Source organism: Seriola lalandi, unplaced genomic scaffold, assembly GCF_002814215.2.
Source record: "Seriola lalandi dorsalis isolate HSWRI2012SDOR001 ecotype SW California unplaced genomic scaffold, Sedor1 jcf7180002054383, whole genome shotgun sequence".
NCBI lineage: Eukaryota > Metazoa > Chordata > Actinopteri > Carangiformes > Carangidae > Seriola > Seriola lalandi.
Window position 1 is genome coordinate 174,022 of NW_019524936.1, and position 22,902 is coordinate 196,923.

Below are 22,902 nucleotides of genomic sequence, written 5' to 3' on the forward strand. Positions count from 1 at the left end.
AGTATCTCCAGGGCTTGGTCCAGCCGATGTTCAGCACTCTACCCCTGCTGGTACATTTTTTTTTTTTAATTGTCTGACAGTAGACAGTGAAGTGATGTCACTTTGTTGACTAAAAACCCTTCAAGACATACTTCACATTAGCTTTTTGTGAGTTGCGCTTTGTTCTCTCTTTTATCCTACTCTTCAGTTTGCTCTTGCATTGAACCCATTCTGCTTCTTCATACATGTTGTATTTTCTTCCTTCCTTTTACACCTGTCACTTATACAGTCAGGTTTTCAAGGTTTCATCGCTGGTTGCTTTTATGCTGGAACTGCATCATATTCTACTCACTGCTAGTTCCTCTGGCTGAGAGTGTTAGATGAATGTGAAAAACTGACCAGTGTAAAACACACTTGGCTGTACTCTGGTTATGATACCTATACGCCGTAACATTACCTGTAATATCAAGATGAAATGTATACCTCGGGGGTACTCTGGTTTTTCATAAAGGAAACATTGGTGTCTAATGGGCCTTTTCTCTCTGTGGTCTTCAGTCTCATACCTTCTGGGCCATTTTGAGTTCATTTCTCCCACATACCTACTTATATGGGCTGCTTTTCTCACAAAGATCGCCTCGACTAAATGGGAAGCATCTGACAATTGATGAAAGATTGTTTCCATTAATACACCAGAAAGCTTTAGCTACAGTATGCTCTGCATTTGCCTCAATATTTAGCTTTTTAGTGGAATGTCACTGAGCCAGGTGAGGCTGCAAGGACAAGGGGGTTGAGTGTACTGTCTGTTTGCTCACTTCACCCAAAGGCTAGAAAGACAGTGACATCTTTCACATTCTCTGCAGCATCAACAAACATCTCTTCCATCAAAGCAGAGGCTGACCCAGTGCCTGAGGCAAAGGTCTTTGAGGCCTGCAGATTTCACCCCTTTCTTGACCTTACCGATCCTTCAAAGGAGCTGCAACTGGTATGTAGAATTAAAGTGCAGAGTATCAGAGATGTAAGTTGAAAAATCAAGCATAATAAGATTCTCTTATCTCAGTACAGCTAGCCAGAGGGCTTATTCTTTCTATCATAATGATAATAAAAAACATGACTTTGTATGTGGATAATAAACTCATTTTAATTCACTATATTCAGAATTACATCATCATTATCCATCAGTTTGACCAGTTATTATTAACTGCCACTAGCACTTGAGATTAAATTACTATGCAGATGTTATCATGTTCTGTATATATGCCGGATTGTTGTTGCTCCATCTGTGCAGATGTCCTCTCCCTTCTGACTGGAGCTCTGCCCTGGTCTCGCCTTGGGCGTGTGGTGCGACCTCGCGCTCCCTGCATGGCAACATGGCAGTGATGCTGTGAAATGTCACTTTGCCATTGCTCACAGAGGCAGCGAGTTGCTGCAGGGCCTCATCCATGGTGGTGGGAAACAAATGAAACAAGAGTCACAGTTAAAGGTCAAACTACAAGGCTCATGAATACAGTCCAGAACAGCTGTATATTAATTATTAATGTGAGTGGAATATATTCATATATGGTGTTGCTGAATAGATATTAAGCAAAATAATGCTAGTATGAAAATGAACATTTCGATTACACCACTGACAAATGTTGACTGTTTTTTGTGAAAATCAGAAAGACAGAAGTGCAAACCAAACTCTCTGGAAAAAGAGTGCATTCTCTCACCATGTCATTTCAGCAAAGAAAATATGTGAACTATATCAGTTCTAGCACGATGTATACAATGTATTAGAGCTGCCCCCCTTAAAAAGCAATCACTCCAGTAATCCTCTGGACTGTAAAGGACGATAGGTTAGGACAGATCACTCACAAAGATGGCATATACTTCCAGCTACAGCTTTTCCTTGTATTATAAGTTCAAAGAGATATAAAACTCTGCAGGACTGAGATAAAGTAACCTTGATAATTCTACAGCATCTTATAAATAGGCTATTTAATATTATAACTAGCCTGGTGAGAATGATTGAGTCAAAATATAATTAACCTCCCTGCTTTCTGAATTCACACTAATTTATTTGGCAGCCTCCCTTGTTTTCCAAGAATTACAATTCTCAACCTTTTATTTAAAAAAAAACCAAAAAAAAACTCATAACCTACTGCCACCATTAAAAAGCCACTGAACTTATTTAGTATTGTACGCCTGTAACATTGTCAGACAATCATTCCCTCTGGAGCCTCAAATAGTTTTATACAACTTTTTAAGTGCAAACAGACTTTGATGTGCGAAATCAATGTAGCTCCCGTTTACAGTCCAATAACTTCAGGTTGGACAGATGATATTTTAATTAGTGTACAATGACTTGACAATGACTATTACAGAGGACTTACTTTACATTTCTTGTCTGTTGGTTGATCGGTCCAACACTTTGGTCTAGACTGAAATGTCTCAGCTTGATTTGCATATATTCATGATCCCTGGAGGATGAATTGTTAACTTTGGTGATAGCTTAATATTTCCTCAGGTATTTATGACCAAATACCTGGAAATCTCAGAGCCTTAGCTGTACTTCATGCTAAATACTAAACCCCTACACTAAGATCTTGAACATGGTAAATGACCTGCTCCATCAGCTTCTTATTGTGATCATTGTGAGCATGTTAGCCTACTAACAGGAGCATTTAGCTAACAGAAGTGTTGTACCTAAGTACAGCCTCACAAACCTGCTAATGGCTGTAGACTCTTAGAATTGTGAGAAAGAAAAAAAAAAAAGTGGGGGGGTTGTATGGTTATATGCTGTTAAATTCATTCTTGATAGTGATAATAATGATTTTGTCTTGAGTTGTAGCGCACAGGCTACGTTCTGCATCTGGTAGATTTATGTCTTTGTGTATTTTTTTTCTCAGCCAAGTTTCTATTTGCTGTTACTTTCTCTGTGTGGTTGATTCGATTTGGAAATCTTTTTCTAGTGTAAAATTCTATCTTCCCCAAGATACAGAAGGAACTTTTTCAAAGAGAAATGTTCGTGTCGTCCTGAGACAAAATGTTCAGAGGTAGAAACTACACTGTGCTCTTTGCTGCAGTGAACTGAGATGCACTGAGAGAAATTCTGGCCAAGACTAAAGTAGAATGAATCAAAGATCTCCCATTTATACCCTTAACTTTTCTAAGCATAATTATTCAAGAGAAAGGCGAAATCAGTCAAATTAATAACTTATATATTAAAAATGTTCCACCACTCAGCAGAGCAAGTTTTTTTTTATTTCATTATTACATGTACAACATAACAGTCACCCTCTTAACTCCCTCTGTGACTTTCGTTCCCAGTGTGGATTAATAGAACAGTATTAATTTCACAACACTTCAGTATTATGTGGTGAGTGATTATTCAGTTTTCAATATTAAAAGCACTTGTGGTTTCAGAAAATTAGTGTCATCTCAGCCCACGAGTATTTTGTCTGTCCAGATTTTCTTTTCAACTTGTCATATGAAGTGGAAGTTCATTCCCCAACATTTACAGTTTGCGTGCATTGTATTGTGCTTCATTTACTTAAACACTTAAAGAGAGAATAGCATTTTAAAACGGGAAACAACATAATAGAGGTCAAGACCAGCACTGTTACCGCTGGTTCCTGCAAGGTGTTTCAAATGATTATTTTTTCCTTTAATCTCCACACACACTTTTTTATGTCCTTGTGTTTCATTTGATAACCAGCCTGTTTGCATCCATGCCAACTTTTGTCTACTTGTTCAAGTAAAAGCATTAAAATAAAATAGCTTTTCCCACTACAATGCCCCCTCCCCATGATGAAACACAGCCACAGAGAAAAATAACAAGGAGAGTTTTGTAAAGATGGACAAACAATTCCTTAAAGAATTCCACAGGGATAGTATTCATTCTTGTTTTCATCACATTGTCCTTTTATGCAGTGCAAAGATCTGACAAGAATTCACCAATAAATTAAGTTCATGTGCGGTATGGTTCACGTCCATCAGCACACACGGGTCAGGTCGCTGGTAGACTGGTCCTACATGAGCACGCAGCTTTTGGCCCGGTCCTTTCTAATGGGAGGTGGGTGCTCATGGATCTCAGTCCGAGGCGGCTGCTGGGAGACACGCTTGAGGCCACGACGTGAGCCAGCACGTTTGAGCTGAGGCCGATGGGCGCGGGACACAGACGCCAGCGTGGTGACATGGAAAACATCACGGACACTGTTCTCCGAATACTTTGAGGTGCACTCTGCATAGGCAACGGCACCGATCTGCCTCGCCAAATTAGTGCCCTGAAAACACAGGAAAATACAGAACATGTGTTGGTTAAGAGGATGAATAAACAGTGAAGACTTAAAGCTGCATTAACTGATGTTTTTGGTCACTTAAGGGCAGCAGCACCCAGCAAACAGCTCTTATTTATACGTCCAGCAGACATGGTGTAACATTATTCATTATGGGTTTTGTTTCTAGCTGCCTGGCAAATTTAAGTCTGTTTTTTTTAAGTCTCCTTTTTAGTCGTCTGTATTGAGCTCTGATTTGATCACTACTAAGTTGTGAGGGGAAATGTCTGGCTCTAGCTGCTAAATGCTACAATATGTTCACAAGCTAGTTGCAGCTAAACTTTTTATGCCTCTGCACCGGTGACAGGCAGGGCTGGAGGCGTTTTATTTTTGGGTTGTCTGACCCATCCGTCCATCCCATTCTTGAGAACGCAATAGCTCAGTAACACCGTCAGGGAATTTCTTCAAATTTGACACAAATGTTCAGTTGGACTCGAGGACTCAACGGTTTAGATTTTGGTGGTCAAAGGTCACGTTTTAAGCTGTAGCTCAAGAATTCATACAGCAATTATGACATTTCATACGAATGGTTAATATTTTTTATGATTCTGGATAAAAGGGGAGGTAACCTGAAACTGATCTGAGTGGCGGAGGCATACAACCATGAAGCAGTAATTTTAGTTTGGTCTTCAGTTTGGTGTTGTTGGTTATGTGCAGTTGGTTTATCAGCACCTTTTCACTCAAAACAAATCCCTCCAGATGCTGAGAATGAGTTGAGACTTCAGAGTCCGAAGATAATTCTCTAGGGGTTCTTCACCACGAGCGACTTCTCTCTAATTACATGTAGTTTTTGATCAGTTGTTACTGTAAAATATTGATTAGTGCAGCTTTAAAATTCAAGCATTTATCCAGCACTCGGCTTCAGTTTGTGTTTGTTTGTAGTCCAAAAGTGAGTGACTAAGCTTGAGAGCTGCTCAGAGCTAATACTTAAAGCTATGATTAAAAAAATTTTGTGTGCATGTGTGAGAGAAACGGAGAGGGATCTTGTGGTGGAAATGATGCATTTTGCATTCTTAAATGTCCTTAAACCATGTTGAACCTCTGAAATACTTGAATCGTGTGGGAAGCCTGGTGTAATTCAATAGAAGCAAATGTAACATTTACATAACATACTGTAACATTTTTTATTTGGTGAATTCTTTGTATTTTAAAAAGCCATTCAGTCCTTAAACCAAACTTTCAAAACATGCTATAAAAGATTATTATTAATACAGCTTGTTACATGCTGTCATATTATCCTTACCTTACTTTTGTGGTAATCAGACCATTGTACTTGTTCTTGTACAGTAAAAATGCCCCACTTAATAAAAGCCTACATTCTCAGAAGCATGGTTGGTAGCTGGGGCATACAGATAGCTAAGATCCCCCACACAGCTATGAAATATTCAAGTCCTATCTGTGTGACTATAAAACTCGAGCGTAAAAGCTCAGCTTATTCCCAGTGGTGGTTAGCACCATCTTAAATCTGGACTGGTTGAACTTGTATGTGGTGCATTCATTTTGCTTACCTGTCCAACAACACTGACTCTGTGTGCTTACGTATATATTGTAATAAAAAAAAAAGTGAAACGTAGATGTTACATTGATTTAACCAGTCCTTTCTTAGGTTTTTAATCTAGTCGAGTCAGTTAAATCAGTTAAGCTATTTATATAGCCAAATATCACGAATCACAAATTTGCCTCAACAATCTGTACAGGATTACGACACCCTCTGTCCATAGACTCTCGAATCGGGGAAAACTCCCTAAAAACAAGCCTTTTAATGGGAAAAATGTAACTACTCTGCTACTACTATAACTCTCTGTTTCGCACTTTGTTCCAGTCTCCATTTTTATTTTTTCAAATATCTACACTATGTGACAGCATAGGTGCTCAGCTATCAGTGTTAGAGATATACCATACTGAAGAAGTATCGAGCTACCAGATTGGGCAATATTATTCCCTCTCTATGAAAAATAATAAAGGCTTTAGCTGTGCTAGCAGGGCGGCATTAATGGAAACTCTCCAACACATACTGTAAAGTGTCCATTTCAACAGCCTTAAGCAGATTACAGCTATAGTCACACAGATCATGTGAGATTTATTCGCAGATGAACTGTGTGGTTTGCTCTGGTGAATGCACGTCCCCTGGGGATCACATCAGTTGGTTGGCTTAAATGAAAAGATCCCAGTTTGTAGCCATTTGTAGCGCAGCCCTTTGAATGATTAAGAAAAGCTCTTTAGGTCACACCACACTTTTAAGCGCAACTCTAGCCATTTTTAGCCCAAATAATCCTTCATTTGCTTCATTTACCACTTTTCCCACTTTGTCTGTCTTTCTCACAACATTTGTGATTTTTTTTTAAGATGTTCAAAAAGGTGAATATAGTGTGAATGCATTAAAAACATGGTGAAGCTGCCGATGTGCGGGATCACGAATCAGAAATGACCCTAAGAACAAAAAAGTGCCTTCACAATGAGCATTGAATAGAAAAGTTGGAAAAATAGTTTCAAAGTTGAACGTGGCTGCAGTTACATTTTAGGAAAAACATATAGATGTTTTGGCTTAATCACAGGCTTTTGTGAATTTGGAGCTAAATCAATTCATGCAGAGAAAACTAATCTGAGATCTTGATGGACCAATTTTGATGCCATTACTGACAGGACAATGAAGGTCGTTACCTTTGCTTTGTCAGAGGTATGAGAAAATATTAATTTGTTGACAAAAGGCTGCCAAGAAGTGGGAATTCACATTTACATGAAAATAGGCTATTAAAATTCATGCATGCCACTGTTCATCGCTCCAAGACACAAACAAAACAATTGTATTATCGCACATCCTGCTGTTTGTCTCCTTCTTTGTTCAGTCCCAGCTCTTTTATACTCCTTGTGTTTCCATATTTGTGGAAGTTATGATCTGAAGCGAATGTCATTCTCCAAATTCATTTTCAGAGGTTTTGTTGATGTGCACAAGAGAACAAAGTAATAGGTGTCATTTGTTTGGGATGATACTATTTAATTTGTGCGTAAATCAGTGTTACTATAGGCAAATGAAAATCGCTGCGGTGGAAAATTATAAAGGACTGTACATTTAAAACCATATGTCATGCTAAATATATTAAATAAACATCGTTCAGTTCTTCACACATGCAAAATTACTGTGGCATTGTTAGGTTGTAGAAACAGGAACAGCAGTTAATTTTAAGCTATGTTTGACACTGCAGATGGTCACAGATGAAATGGACACAAATACAAACACACTTAAAAATATGATTGTCATTTTCTCGGCACTCCTCACCTGTTCGTGGGTGACGGGAATGAGTCTGTGTTTGGAAAGCTCTCTCATTACATTGAGGTCCGTCCTCATGTCCAGCTTGCAGCCGACCAGCACCACTTTGGCATTGGGACAGAATTCCTGTGTCTCACCTTGCCACTGTGTATTAAAAGATAAATGAATATCAATATACAGGGCCCTTTATGAATTAAATAAGTATATGGAGAACAGTATCTTGACACCTGAACATTTAATTTGATGCATCTCAATCTAAAATCATGGGCATTCATATGTTGCCGTAATAGAAGTTACTCACTTCCGAACCCTTTTTGCATGTTTTGCTGCCTTGATAACTTTGTTGTTAAATTCTGGATCAAAGAAGTATAAGTCGCTGTGACTTTTTGTCTGTAACATTACACCCACACCGTCGCAGCTCCTTGTATTTAGATACTGAGCTTTGAACTTGCAGCCCATTACATCCTAAAATGATAATTTGCCAGAACAATGTTCAGACTTGAAAACTGTCCTCAACAGACCACAGTAGAGCAGACGACAAACAAATACTGTAACAGAACGACAATATAGCTGTTTTGTTTGCTACAGCATGAGCTCACTACAGCGTGATGCTAATGGTCAGTAACGCTGGGAGAAGACAGACATAAAGAGACAGACGATACGCATTACAGACCACAAACATGACTCAGAACTATCTAACTCTTTCTCTTCCTCTCTATCACTGTCGTTCTCTCTGAGACTCCTTTCATTATCTCCTCACACCATGGCACAGGCAACCACTTTGAGCACTGTTGCTGCATTTGTTCTCCTTTACAAAGGGATCTTTTCTCCCGTATGCCTGTGTCAGAGCTGTTATGGGCTCCAGCGTGTTGTGCAGAGCGAGCACTTGCTTTTCAGTGTGCCTCTCCGCCAAACAGTGTGCAACTGGTGAATAGCAGCAATTTAGATGAGTCACAAAGGACCCATGGGAAGAGCGGTTTATTGTTTGTTAATGTTAAGAACTGGTGATAGTTTTGTCCCTGATAAAATGCAGAATGCGAGCTGTTGGTGCAGAGAGTTTGGTTTATCAAAGGATAAAAAATGGAAGCTTACAATTCTGATTAAGAATACATCTGACACCAAGGTAACTGCACTGGACACAATATTTCCTATTTAGGAGGTTTAATGACCCGAGGAGATGTTAACTATATGATTAACAGTGAATTCTAATAACTTCTATGATCCCCTGACTTTTCCTGTAATGCCACCTTCAAGTTGCCATTTTATGTTTTTAGGGAAATGTCATGACAACGGTACAACTATAGATTTCCATGAAATCTGTGTTGGACATTCGTGTCCGTCTCACTAACGATTGTAATAACAATTGTAATGATTGGTGATCTTCTGACTTTTCATCTGGCCCCATCATTGTCCAATACTTTGGTTGCGCCCAAGTATCTGTAAAGTTAGAGCTACCGCCTCAGCCGTACTTTGTGTAAGTGCCAAAGAGCAAATATTGTCATGATAACACATTAAACTAAGATGGTGAACATGGTAAACACTGAACCTGTGAAACATCAGCATGTTACATGCTACACTCTTAGCCTTGTTTACACTAAATGTGACTGTTTTAAATACTATACTAGACATGGCAGTATGGAGGGGGCTCTCAAACAGCATTACACCATAGTGTTGAGAGAGAGAAAATGTGGGAGTTAAATTAATAAACAAAGTGTTTTTTTGCTGTTGTTTTTTTAATTCACAGAAAACAATAAATTCAAAAGACTCTTAGATGGATTAATTGTGCTTGGAAAGAACTTAGTTGTTTCTAAAATCATGGCTACATCCCAGAGTGTCATCAGTGAATCAGAGCAGTGACACTGGGATGCTGATACTCAAACAGCAGCTGTAAAACCTGTGATTACAATTACACACCCTTACATTATCAGGGAGAGCTGTTTGTGTTGTGTGTATGTCTTCTTCTTCTTTATTTTTAACAGCTTCTGGCCTTCATAATAAAAGATGTGGTGTGTTGAGGATGCTGTTTGCTTCAGCGTGGCAGGTTGAATGCAGAAATGGCCTCAGCATATCTTTTTCAAAACATTTGATAATCCAATCCAAACTGGCAGGAGAAAAGAAACATAGAAAAATGATGGAGATCCAGCAATGTTGGCAGGCAACTAGTCAGAAAGTCAAGAAAAAAGGAAAAGGTGAGGAACTGTTGCCAGCTGTGAAGCAAGGGTTGAAGCATTTTAAAAAAAAAAAAAAAAAAAAAAAAAAAAAAAGGATGAAAGCTGGGTAGAGATCAGGATAACATCTTAGGTTAGGTAATGCTATATGATAGAGATATACAGACAGCCTAAGGTGTGATTTGAATGAGAATTTGAAGAGAGATTGGACTGAAGAAGAAGAGAACAACACATACAAAAAGGAAATGGTAAGGATTTGAGGGGTATTTTTGTAATTTAGCTGAAAAAAGCAAAGGTCTTCTAAAAAGGAAAAGTGGAGGGTGCAAAAATTGGTTAGGCACAAGGCTATCAGATAAAAGTGCTATGTACTGCAATGGGTGTTATTTGAGAATGGGAAGCTTGCAGATGGAAAATAAGCTAAAAAACACACAAAAGTAGTAACAAGACATGAGGGCACATTACCATGCTTAGGTTCTTAAATTAGATGCCTCAGAACTTACTTGAGGATAAATTCCTTCGTTCTGCTTCTAAGCTGTGACAAGAGTGACCCCTCAACTCACTTTGGCATCCTGCGCATGCATTATGAGATGAGTTTATTCACCGCTACTACTAAGGTTAAAGTTCAAGTTAGTTCTCAAGTGGACCCCCTTTAGTTGTGAGAATTTGCCCACCATGAAGGATAAATGTTTTGTTTTGTATTGATGATGTCCTTGATGAGTGATGGCGCTGGCTGCAGGAATGTCTGTGGCCTGAGCAGCACTCTTTGATGTTCACCTCTCACACATGTTCATTAGCAGTGAAAACGATTGATCAGTATCTAAAAATTATACTAGTTCACAAAATTTCTTCACAAAAGCTTGTTTTTGTTCCAAGCAGATTAAATTACCCAACACTTACAATATATGAAAATTACAGCTTGAAAGGATAGATTCAGAATTTGACAAGTTATTGTTAATAGAATACCCCCACGCCACATGTAGCTTGAGAAAATTATTTCCAATTGCAATCATTCCTCCTGTCAATTACTGGTCATATAGCGATTCCTTCATTGCTTAAGTACATTATAAGAAATGGAGGCCAAAATCTATAGTGCTCGTCTGTCTTAAATGGAAAGCTAATTTGAGTTTTCAGTGGTCAGCGTTGGCCAAACTGAGTGAACATTTTCCAAAGTTACTGTCTTTTTGGTACAAAATTCCCTATTTGTGTTTCTGTGAACGGTGTTTCCTTGCTCAGCTACAGTGGAGGTATATGTAGGAGGTTCAGTAGTCGCGTTGCCAGGACAAAGCACCAGCAACAAACCTATACACAACCACCAGGATGAGGATACTGACTTGATTCGGCTAACTCAAATTTGCTTATTGGCTTTGCACTTAGTGTACCGCCACAGATAGTTTTCACTGCAACTCCCAATGGCTTTACGGAGTTTCATATTGCGAGTTTCAACTCTGTTTCAATTCTGTTGAAATTCACCCAACTTGTTTAACTTTATCGTTTCGGTTCACTATCACCACTCTTGTAGCGTAGTTTTCAGAGTAGCAGTAGTTTTTGAGACACAGTGAGCGACTAGCTGGTGAACATAGTGGAGCATTTAGCAGCTGTTTCCCTCAGGAGTTGGTAGAGTCCAAAAATAGAGCAAAAAGATTAAACATCGGACCTACATTCATCAGGTAGTCAGAAACACAATTCCAAATGAATGATGATGTTCCTTCGTAACTGCTGGATGTGTAAATGAGCAAATGTTTGCTAGTAAGCTCACATTAGCATGGGGCCTTAAAAATAGTAATTTCAGGTTTATGAAGGCAGTTCTTTACAGAATGAGGACTGGATTTCGTCCCTGTTTCTTACTGTGCAGTTACACAAAAGGAATCATTTCACAGCCAGAATAAAGAGGAGAAACGATTACACTGACGCATATCTCTTTAATTGTATCTGGCATGTAAGTATTGTATTACGATAGGCTTGAAAATATCAGAACCCATCATTTAAGGCTGCTCAGTTGTCTGTTCTAATAAAACACAAAATGTACCTTTTAAAAATAGTCTCTGCTATGTTAGGAAAAAAATTAGAGGACACATTCACACTTCTGTTAATGTGACACTGACCTTTTTCAGAACGCTGTCCAGTGTCTCCGGACGGCTGATGTCAAAGCAGATGAGTACAGCGTCTGAGTCAGGATAAGCTAACGGCCGCACATTGTCATAGTAGGCTGAACCTGCGGGCGAAAAATACACACAGACATGATCATTTCCAGGTGGATTATATGTTATTTAGTTACTTTGCTGAAGAGTTAACTTTTTTATCACAAAGTGAGTCATTACAGAGCAGCTTTGGCAGTAATAACTGTGATTAAATGTAATTACCATGAACTAAGCCACTCTTCAGATGACAATGAGTGGGTGTGATTCATTGCTTTTCGAAACGAACAGAGGGGCCTCGTCCACAACCCCTGGTCTGTTTGTCTGATAGTCTTGAATAAGCCAACAGACAGACATGTGACAGTGATATAATGAATGGCTCTCACAAAGCGTCACCTGGTATTTCAGAATGGCATGTGTTTTTGCTGGGGGCCCGGGCTGAATTGAGCATTGTGACCTGGGCAAGGGGACACATTCCTACCCGGGTGGGGGGGGGCAGCAGCATTCCCTCTCCATTTGCCTCATTGTCTCCAACACTACGCGCTTTTGTCACCGTGCACAGGGCTTTGGCAACTTAACAAAAAAACAAAAGGTTCGACAGAAAATTCCCATAGAACTCACACATATAGCACAAACACAAAAACACAGTTCATTATGTCTCACACATAGAAGATATTTTTAAATTAATCCAACCTTTTAATATAAAAAAAAAAATTGTCCCAATAAATATTCCTTGTTGAAAGTTATCTAATCCAATGTGACTAACTCGTATAAGTTCATGCTTAACCGTTAACTTAGTCTTGTAGTCCAGTTGTGCATAGTTGTGAACAATTCATTTCATTTACGGGGGAGGTGGGAGGAGGCAGCCAGATCTACTGCTCCAAATCACTGTGGTTTTCCAGACACTTAAATCTCCCTGTAGCGCACTCATTTTTTACTGATTAAATTAAATCCTTGAACAATTTAGCATTAATCAAATGCTTCTCAAACTTATACTGCATCTGGATATTCCATTTCACTCTGAAATGTGAAAAGACGATCTCCAACTGTGATTTCACTGTGACTTTAAAACTGTTTATTTTACATTTACATTTATTTTACCCTATTTTTGTAGTTTTGACCATCTTTTATCTGTTCTGAGTATTTACTCACTATCTAGTTTATCTGTCAAGAAAAAATGATTAAAATGAGACAAATGCACCAAAATGCCAAGCACAATTGTCAATTACAATGTAAAATACAGTTTACATTATATAGTTTGGGGAATAAGTCTTAATTAATGCATACTGTATGCTTTTATTTCCCAGTTAGTGATTTAAATGACGATAACATGGTAAAAATGGGATTTGTTCACAACCTGTCTCCCAATTTCAGCAGTTAAATTAGGGAGTAAAATGTAATCATTACCAATAATATGGATGGCCAAAACTATGCAGGGAAAAAAAGCCAAATCATTTCAAAATTTGATTACACAGCATCAACACGCCTGGAGGGTAGTTTACATTTACTGGATGTGTGCAAGACACAGGCCAAAAGAAGCAGCCACATTTACCCTCATTTGTGTTGTGCTGTCAAAATCTGGCCCCAAAGCAAAACATGTGTTTGTGCACATGTGTTGCTGCAACCATTTTTCCTTTCTCCTGTCTCTCTTGATTAATTCCTGCGCCTGGGTTGCACACATACACATATCCACACACGCGCGCACATACACACTTTCATTTTTGTGTTTTTAGCATTTTGTAGCTGCAGATTAAGTCTTAACATTTGCTGAAAATGAGGATGATTGATTCAATATCAGGCGAAGGCAGCAGGGGAGAGTGGAAGTGTAGCCAACACTCTACATAAACCACCCGTAGGTCTCCACAGCTTCCACACACACCCACTGACAGCAGTGAAGCGGCTCTAACAGTTGTGGCTCAGCTTCACACCGTCAGTTCCACCTCTGCATCAGACAGCAGCTGTGATCAACAGTAGTGTTAAGAAGTTTGAGTCTTTGTCTTTGTAACAATCCACTGGAATTGCTCTTTTACAAGACGTGGAAATTTTAGGGAAAAAAAGACATTTTCAGACATTTCTTTTTGAATGTAACTGACAGTGTTTTCTTTTAAGCTGCTGCCAGACATATGGGTCGAATCAAAAAAAAAAAATAGTGTGAAAACAACAAGTTCATGGTCTTAGTCTCAGCCCACCTGAAGCCATGCAAACTGTATTTATGAAATACTGTTGGACAAATGTGGGCAGTAGGATGGGACGCTGTAAAACAAGTCATTTGCAGAGCTGCTCAGTAAGCACTTTTGCAAGTACTCCAGGCCTATATAGGTTACAGCTACGCAGAGTAATGTCTTTTGGTCGCTTGCTATCATTAGAACTCAGACCAACTATTGGAAAATACTTTAACAAATGATGTATTTGCCCACACGCCTAAAGCTATTACATGTTCAGAGACAACCAACATAAGACACAGTTGTTTTCAGTCTTTATATTTAGAGATTATATCTGCCCTTGAATGCATTAAATAGATATGCCATGACTGGCATTTACATTAAACATGTATTAAATTAAATCAATAACACATTATTTTCATCATGAATTCATTGTTATGTTGGGGAGAAATATTGTTTTTTTTACTCTCTTCATGTAATTGAGCATGAACTTCATTCTCGACCACTGAAACAATAGTTTCACAATAACTTCTTAACTCAAGGTCCACTTAATTCATTTTTACATTGCTTTCAACCAGATCTCATGGTCTTCCTCAGCAGATAGAATTTATACAGTTTCTACAGAGACGGTTTGAAGCTCCATACTTCAGGCACATGATAACAACTGTGTGTATGTGCGTGTGTGTGTGTATATATATATATATATATACACATACACATATCCACACATGTCCGCACAGATTTATTTATAGGCTACGTATTTTGTTGTGTGGAAGTATGTATAAAGTATGAGTCAACTTGGCTTTACCTCAGTTCACCACCACCCCTCAGTGTTCTCTGTATAAAACATCAGATCAAAACAATTAAGTCCCTCCCAACCTTCCCAAGGCAACGAGGAGTAAAAAAAAAAAAGATGGCAGAATGCAGAATAGTAACATAATGGCACTCCATTATGCTTTAATGTAATTTTAAAAAGCTACTTCATAGTACTTCTTCTACATTTTTTCAAGCAGAAATAATGTAAGTGGAAATCTATTCTCTATAATAAATGTTACAGCAAGTAACAATTGTAGACAACAACATGGCTGGTAAATTGACTCTCAAATAACCTGATTTACAAGAGCTGTCCAGGGTGCTGATTCCACTCTGCAACCGTCACTGCGCCAAGGGAACACAATCTCCCATGTTGCAGGTAACCAGGGATCAATGTGTGCTATCTAACCGAGCTGTGTGGGATTCTGTCTTCAGATTGCTTTGTTTTAGTTGCACTGCCCTTTAAAAAACAAAACAAAACGTGATCCATTTATTCAGTAACTTGTCTATCAAGTGAAGGTGATTGCTTCTCTCTGCTGTATTCAGTTAGTTTGTAATTCTTCAGTACTGTAGTTGTTTATTGGTCTGCCAAGTCCTCCTCTGTTCAGTCTACCTACCTACCCCTGCCAGAATAAACAAGCACCAAGACCCTCCTGGGATTAAAGTCCCTTTGCTCTTGAATCCTCCTCGTCGTCTCAGTGGTTCCAAAAACAGATACCTGCCAAAGCCGGCTTTGAATAAAACTCATTAAACTAAGCTGTCAAAAGGCTTTTGGGTTGTGTCATCAACCATCCTGACAACATGCAAGAGGTTGTATAGATGTTAGAAATGTTTCTTAAAAGAGTAGTTACATACACATAGTACATTTTGTGAAATAGGCTTGCTTGCTTTCTTTATGTTCGTTAAAAGATTGATACCACTGTGGTTAAAGCAGCATATAATCAGTTTTTCATATTAATAGATCACATGTCTAGTTATATGTGAAAGAGGTTGCTCATTGTGATGACCCCACAGAGAATGATCACCAGACTCTGCTCTACAGTACTTTACAGCTTATTTTAGCGCTTTGGTTTTCTGGCAAACTCTCTTTACTGTTTTGGTTCACGGTCGCCGCTCTCATTTATGTTTTTGGCTGCAGGACGAGGCTGTTTACACTGACAAATCTCTAAAAAAAAAAAACACTGTTTACTACATGCCCAGCACCAAACTGCATACAAACAAAGAAAGCGACTAGCAGGTGAACATAATGGAGCATGTAGCAGCTGAGTTGATGTAGACCAAAACTAAAAGGACACTGAATATTAGGCTTACATTCATCAGGTAGCCAGAAACACAACTTAAGTTACTCTGTATCTTCATGATGTGTGAATAGGCAACTGTTTGCTAGCAAGTTTGCAACTTAATCTGATGACTATAAGGTGATAATATGTCAGTCTTGCGTTTACAGCTTGTTTCTGCTGCCCGCAAGTGGCCAAGAAGTCAGTTATTGCAGGTTAAAAAATTCAAAATCTGATTACCAGTATCTTTAAGCTGACTAACATGCTGCACCTTGTTTTTTCAATACACACGAGTAAACAATACAACTTACAGGTAAAAGGGAGGGGCCGACCAACAGACCCAAGGCTCCATGACTCAGTTCATCGCCTTGCAACATGAGCATGAGAAAATCATTCAGGCGGAGAGCATTTCAAAACCTACACTCTGTCTGCTTCACATCAGTACATTTGTTTTAGAGCTCTGTCAATGGAATTATGCAGAAAATGACTCAGGTCACAACAGTGACACATTAGTGTTGCGTTTGACAGAAGAAGCCTTGTTTGCACATGAAGGATATTTAGGATTATAGCATTAAAGTGCATTAGCATCTCTTGGTCCAGACCGTGGTTATCTCTGGCTTTGACTACTGCAATATCATTCTGGTGCACGCACACTGAAATCCTCGCAGATGGTCCAGAACGCAGCAGCCTGTCTGGTCTTCGATCAGCCTAAAAGGGCACTTGTCATTCCGCTACTCATCGACCTGCACTGGCTAACCATGGCCGCCCAAATCAAATTCAAGTCACTAATGCTTGCCCTCATAGTGACTTCTGGATCTGCATCATTCTACTTCAACTCACATAGGCTTGTGCTCCTTCTCAGCCACTGCGTTCCTCTAAGGAATGTCGTCTGGCATTTCCATCCCTGCACACAAGGCAATCTCTGCTTTCAACTGCAGTTCCCCGATGGTGGAACCGAATGCTGTCGGAGCAGAGGCGTCCCTCTCTATGCTCAAGAATCTCTTGAAGATTAATTTCTTCCAAGAGCTACTCCTCTCCTAACACCTTACTAGCACTTACTATGTACTTTTGGTGCACTTCTTTACCTGATCTCCCTGCACTTATTGAATAGATGTAGTACTTAGTACTTACACCAAGGTCTCCTACTGCACTGAGGCTTTAGACGCTGTGTAAAAGCATCTGCCAAATGAGTAAATGTAATATACAGACCAGCCTCCCTCCTGCCAAAAACAAGGTTTACACACAAGACACCTGTGTGGTTTCAGTGATGTCTCCACATGCCGCTTATTCATTCAGAGTGTTAACTTAATTTTTTACAACACATTTAACAAGATTTTTCACTGAAATATGGGTGATATGAAGTAAATGATAGTTGAAAAGTGGTGTGGCAAAATGAGAATAAAATGTTTGAAATGACATAAAAAGCATGACTTGATGCTTTAGCCTTCCGATAATATGATTAATCTGTGTCTGCAAGCTGCTGGTGGTGATGCCATGCAGTTTGCAGACATTGTAAGGTACCGCTGCATGTTGAAGTTCAGGCTTGGAGAGAACCTCAAACCATCTCTGTCCCACTCTCATGTTCAGTTGAGTATCTGGAGCCCTGTGCTGCACCGTGTTGGCTATCAGATTCACAGTCTTGCAGCCAGCCGGTGGTGACACCCTGCAGATGCAGGCAGCAAGCCGGAGAGAGAAGTGGCTTCTCCTGGTTTGCCTGCACGCCACATGCCATGGTCTCTGCAGCAGCTGGAGGTGTGTGAGCTCAGCAGGGAGCCATGCACAGAGCTCCATGTACTCAAAAAATAATGGAATGGAGTTGTTGCTCAATATGGGTAGCACAAAATTTTTGCCCCCCCCTACGTCTGAAATGAATTTGATGCCCTTGGTTTGTGGTCCAACAGCGAGTTACCTGCTGTAACAATTTCTTGGCAACAACAGCCATGTGCTATGTGTTTATAAACTTTGGCTGTTTCCCCCCGCTTTCAGTCTTTATGCTAAGCTAAGCTAATCAACTCTTGGCTCTCGCTCTATACAATATTTAATGCACAAATATTAGAGTGGTATCAATCTTCTCATCGAACTCTTGGAAAGAAAGTGATTATGTGTATTTCCCAAAATGTGTGTGTTGAATCATTTTAATAAAGGTCAATACTCTGTAGAATATAGTGATTGATGGCATCAAGAACAGAAAGTCTGAGGGGGAAAAAAAAAGGTCTCAGGTTACAGTAATGATCATCTCACGTTTGTGATCATTAAAATATACTTCAGTTGTAAAGAATCAGGAAATCATTCATGCTTAGAAAATTAATTCAGCTTCACTATTCCTGATGAAACTGCTATTAATATAATCTTGGATAATAGTGGAGCTTACTTGACTTACTTCGTAAGAAGCACAAATTCACAGTGATACACACACACACACACACACACAGACTGTCCAGACTGCGAGCCTCAAGGTTCCACGATGTCAACTAATCCATGTTCAGTGCTCGGGCAGCAGCTAATGTGTATTGATCTGTGAGCTTTTTTGACCCTCTCTGGGACCTGTAGTATGATGCCCCTCATGGGAAAATTCCTGCCGTTGTAGCAGCAGCACAAAGAAACTTCAACCCCATCTGTCTCTGTCTAAAACCCTCTGATCCAGCACAAACTCTTAAAAGACACTCAGCCACCGGAGGGCCGCATGTAATTAGCTGCTCTCACAGGACAACATGAGTGTCATTTAATATGTTTGCAGTTCATTTACTTCCACGTCTCCACCGGTCACATAGAATTACATTTTTGTCCGGCACAAATCTTTTTGAAATATTTGCAAGCTTCAGAACTAGCTTAAAAACTGAATACAGATACAGGTTAATATTTAAGTTTCACTTAAAGGGAACCAATGAAACATCAGATGTGTTTTTGGTGTTTGGCTGCTGTACAACGTTTGGCACAGTGACACACAACAGCCTAGGAAACAGAAACACCACGCTGTGACTCCACATGGGGCTGTCATGCGTTTGATGTTTGATGCTTACAAAAAGCTGCATTTCCTTTTTTCTCTTGTCTGTTTGGTCGTTCGCAACAACACACGGGTAAGCTTGTACTGTCCATGCCCTCTTGTCGTCTTATGTAATCCACTTGTGTTCTGCTTTTAAAGGCTTGTTCTTTGGCTTGTAGTTTGTGGCTGCTGACAGAGGTTTGTCCTCCCTGAAAGACTCACGTAATGTCTGAATGGTATCTTTTACGAGACCAAGTTTCCTACAGTAATGTAACTCATGAAGCTAAATTTGTCACCATGCTTTGAAAATGGAAATGCGCAGAGGGCTTAAAGGGCCAGTGTGTAAGATTTAGGGGACTCTGTTGGTAGAAATGGAATATAATATTGATAACTATGTTCTCATCAGTGTATTATCACCTGAAACTAAGAATTGTTGTGTTTTCATTAGCTTAGAATGAGCCCTTTATATCTACATAGGGAGTGGGTCCTCTTCCATGGAGCCCAATATGTTGCACCGCCATGTTTCTACAGTAGTCCAGAACAGACAAATCGAACACAGGCTCTAAAGAGGACATTTAGCATTTTTTTTTTTGTCACTCAAAGGCCACCGTAGATCTGCTACATGCTTGGAAAGGGAGGTGTGAGGGTATTCAGTTGGTTGAAACTTCATTGGTAGATGCCACTAAGGGCGTTTTTTACACCTAAAGTTTGTTTGCTCTGGTCCGAATCAGTTGGTGAGTTTGTAAACTTGTGGCATTTTCCCATTGGTTCAGTTTGCTTTCACACAGACAAAAATTCAAGTGACCCAAAATGCATCATTACAAACCACGTTAAAACGTTCACTCAGCTTATTGGTCAGAATGTGTGGCTGAAGCAGGAAAGTAAACACAGGAAGAAGGTTACGGGAACCGTCTAGCTCAATCTTGTGAGTTCACCTGCTAGTGGGGTCGGATTCAGTGCAGACCTCTTGAAACATCAAAAACGAACTGCTGCAGAGTTCGTTTGGGACCGGATCGGGACCACCTGCTTGTAAGAGTGTTGGTGTGATTGTTTTGGTCTGCACCCGAATATGATTACTGTTTTCACACTGGCGCAAATGAATCATACTAAGGGGTAAAACAATCCAGGGTTTGGTTTAAACGGACTAAACACGCAGGTGTGAAAAAGCCCTAAATCCTTCACACTGGTCCTTTTGGTGCAGGACATGCCAGATGTGTCACAAAAAAAATGAGTTAGACAGGTAGGATAGGGAGAAAGTGTGAAGGTGACGAAATTGCTGCTTTTCTGGGAAGTAAGGCTGCATCTAATGATTAATGTCATCACCACTATTTCCTAGAGCTGAAAGTGACATATTGAAATAGCTTGTCTGACCAACAGTCCAACGAACAAAGATTCTGCTTACTGGCGTGTGTGTGTGCGTGTGTGCGTGTGTGTGTGTGTGTGTGTGTGTGTGTGGAATCAAAAATTAAAGACCTCATTTAAATGGTTTCAAATGTTCATGTCATGCAGCAAATTTCATAAATCTGAATAAACTACTAATGAGATAGTCCATCTTCCTTTTTCATCCAACCTTTTGAAACATCAAAATAACAACCATTCAAAAATGGCAAAACAACACTTCTACATCTGTCTGTGTCTACGATACAAAGAAAATAAAAATTAAGCACTAAATTGATGGCGGTAAAACCTTATTCTAAATTAGAGACACATGTACCAAGATAAAGATCAACACAACACATTTATACACAAATACATCATTGACAAATGGCATATGGAAGCATCTGCAGTTGTTGTGTTTCTCCAATCATGTTGTCAGGTTCGTCTCTTTTATTCATCTGTATATTCCAGATTGTATTGCAAGTTCAGCTTGGAGGTACAGAAGTTTTTACTTGACGAGCGACCTTTTTAATGAGCCCTACTGGGCAGGTTTCTTAATTATGAAATGAGGAGAGTTATATAATTCTATATTAAATATGGTAAATCTTGTTAGTGATTTTTTTTTTTTAATGATCCGGAGATATCTCCTTTTTCCTCATACTGTCTTAGTTCATTATTAAACATCCACTGTTGTATTTTGGGAAATTTCTTTAATTAGTCAACCTCAAAGCTGTGAAGTGACTGAGAAGAGACGGCATGACGTATCTCTCAGAATTCACAACGCCGCATGATTCAGAAGAAACACACGCACCTTGAGATGTTTGCACAGAAAAATCATTATTAATCCTCTCTTATGGGCCAGCTTCCATCACTGCATAGTAATGTTCATTAATATTAAAATCCTGTTTGTCCCAGTTATGCCCGTCTGAAGAAGTAATGCCTTTTTAAGAATTTCATGCAGGTCTGGGTTCCTGAAATACATCCAGAGAGGACACGGCAGTACAATTTAATGCTATTGATTAATGTATTTTTCTTCCACCACCTGAACATATAAATAATGCCACCCGCTGAGATTCAGCATTACTGCTGCACACTCATGCTGTGTGAAATGCTGGAACAATACGACTGTCTAGTAAATAACAGAAGAGAAATCAGCCTGTACTTTCAGATGATTATCATACAGTAATAGGGTCCACTCAGTAGACACACACACTCTTGCTCAGCGTGGCTAATCATTCAGCATATATGCACAAACACTCTGAGACACCCTGCAGAGCAGCCAATGTGCTGCGCTGCTTGTCTTTGTGTCTGCTCAGAATTACTTTTAAAGTTCACTTAATTTTAACATGAAGGTGTTAACCATTTTGTTTGTGAGTCATAAATAAATATCTGATCATATGATGGATTTCTTACAAATGTTTGTAATATGTTTGAAGTAACAAGTGTCTTGATGTTTCTCCTCAGGAGAAATGTCTCAGTGGGCCTGAAACCTTGAAGTTAAAGGGGCACTCAACCAAATTTACACATGATGATCAGTTTATGATCAGCTTTTTCAAGTCTGAGAAAATGACTCCAGAATGTTATCAGGATTATAATGGACTGGGCTTGGAGACTACAAATTCGTGACTTGTGAGTCCCACAACTCAACTTTATGGAAGGGCAATACTAGATCACTGGAATATCCTTTTAATAATAGGAAAATGACATGCTGTTAAAAGTTCATTCTTGACCTTGGAAAAGTAGTTTCACAAAACTTAATAAGATAATAAGCATAGCACACTAGCAGTATGTTTTACAATGCGATTACGATATGTTCAAATGCCTGATGAGTATCACTTAATTTGAAATGTTACCACAGCCAATTAAACAGTTGCATGCTCACAGACCTCGAGAAGATAAGTGCTTAATTTAATTCAAAATTTGACTGAACTTCGTGGTGAAATTGAACCAGAATAATCCAGTTTAGATGTATATAAATCATGGACTTATGTAACTGCAGTAAACGGTGCGTGTTGTCATGCACACTTCTCTTATTGAATAGCAAACAATAGCCTGAAAAGCAGCATGGAGGAATGAGTGATGGTGGTGCTGCCAATCATATCAAGTGGCAAACAGTCTTCGCACAATGTGCCTGTCAACAGTGTGGCTACAGATTTCAATTTTCCATACCACACACATGTTGCAGAAGTGTACAGTATCTGACATGTACTTCACTGAAGTCCTTTGATGAAGACAGTTTGACAAGTCTTTGCTCTGAAATGTCAGGTTATGATATTCTTTAAACATTTACTCATGAGATTACTCAAGTCTGACCTAAGTTTTTCATGTATAGAGGAGACCAATAACAGAATATCAGGCTGGATTTCAGCGAGAGATTCTATGTGATGCTCTGGCATATTTCTTACTCAGTGGGCACAGAGGGGA

General features: G+C 39.3%; 1 protein-coding gene across 1 annotated transcript in view; it reads right to left on the minus strand.

Annotated features, from left to right (window-relative positions):
• Positions 1-3,200: 3,200 nt before the first annotated feature.
• LOC111657092 (rho-related GTP-binding protein RhoN) overlaps positions 3,201-22,902 on the minus strand; it is a 29,905-nt gene continuing 10,203 nt past the window's right edge. The window contains exons 3-5 of the mRNA XM_023409080.2: positions 11,834-11,943; positions 7,573-7,707; positions 3,201-4,244 (exon numbers count right to left, since the gene is read on the minus strand). Of these exons, the coding sequence (XP_023264848.1) occupies positions 3,990-4,244; positions 7,573-7,707; positions 11,834-11,943 (500 nt within the window). The 3' untranslated portion in view covers positions 3,201-3,989. The remainder of the gene's footprint in view (positions 4,245-7,572; positions 7,708-11,833; positions 11,944-22,902) is intronic.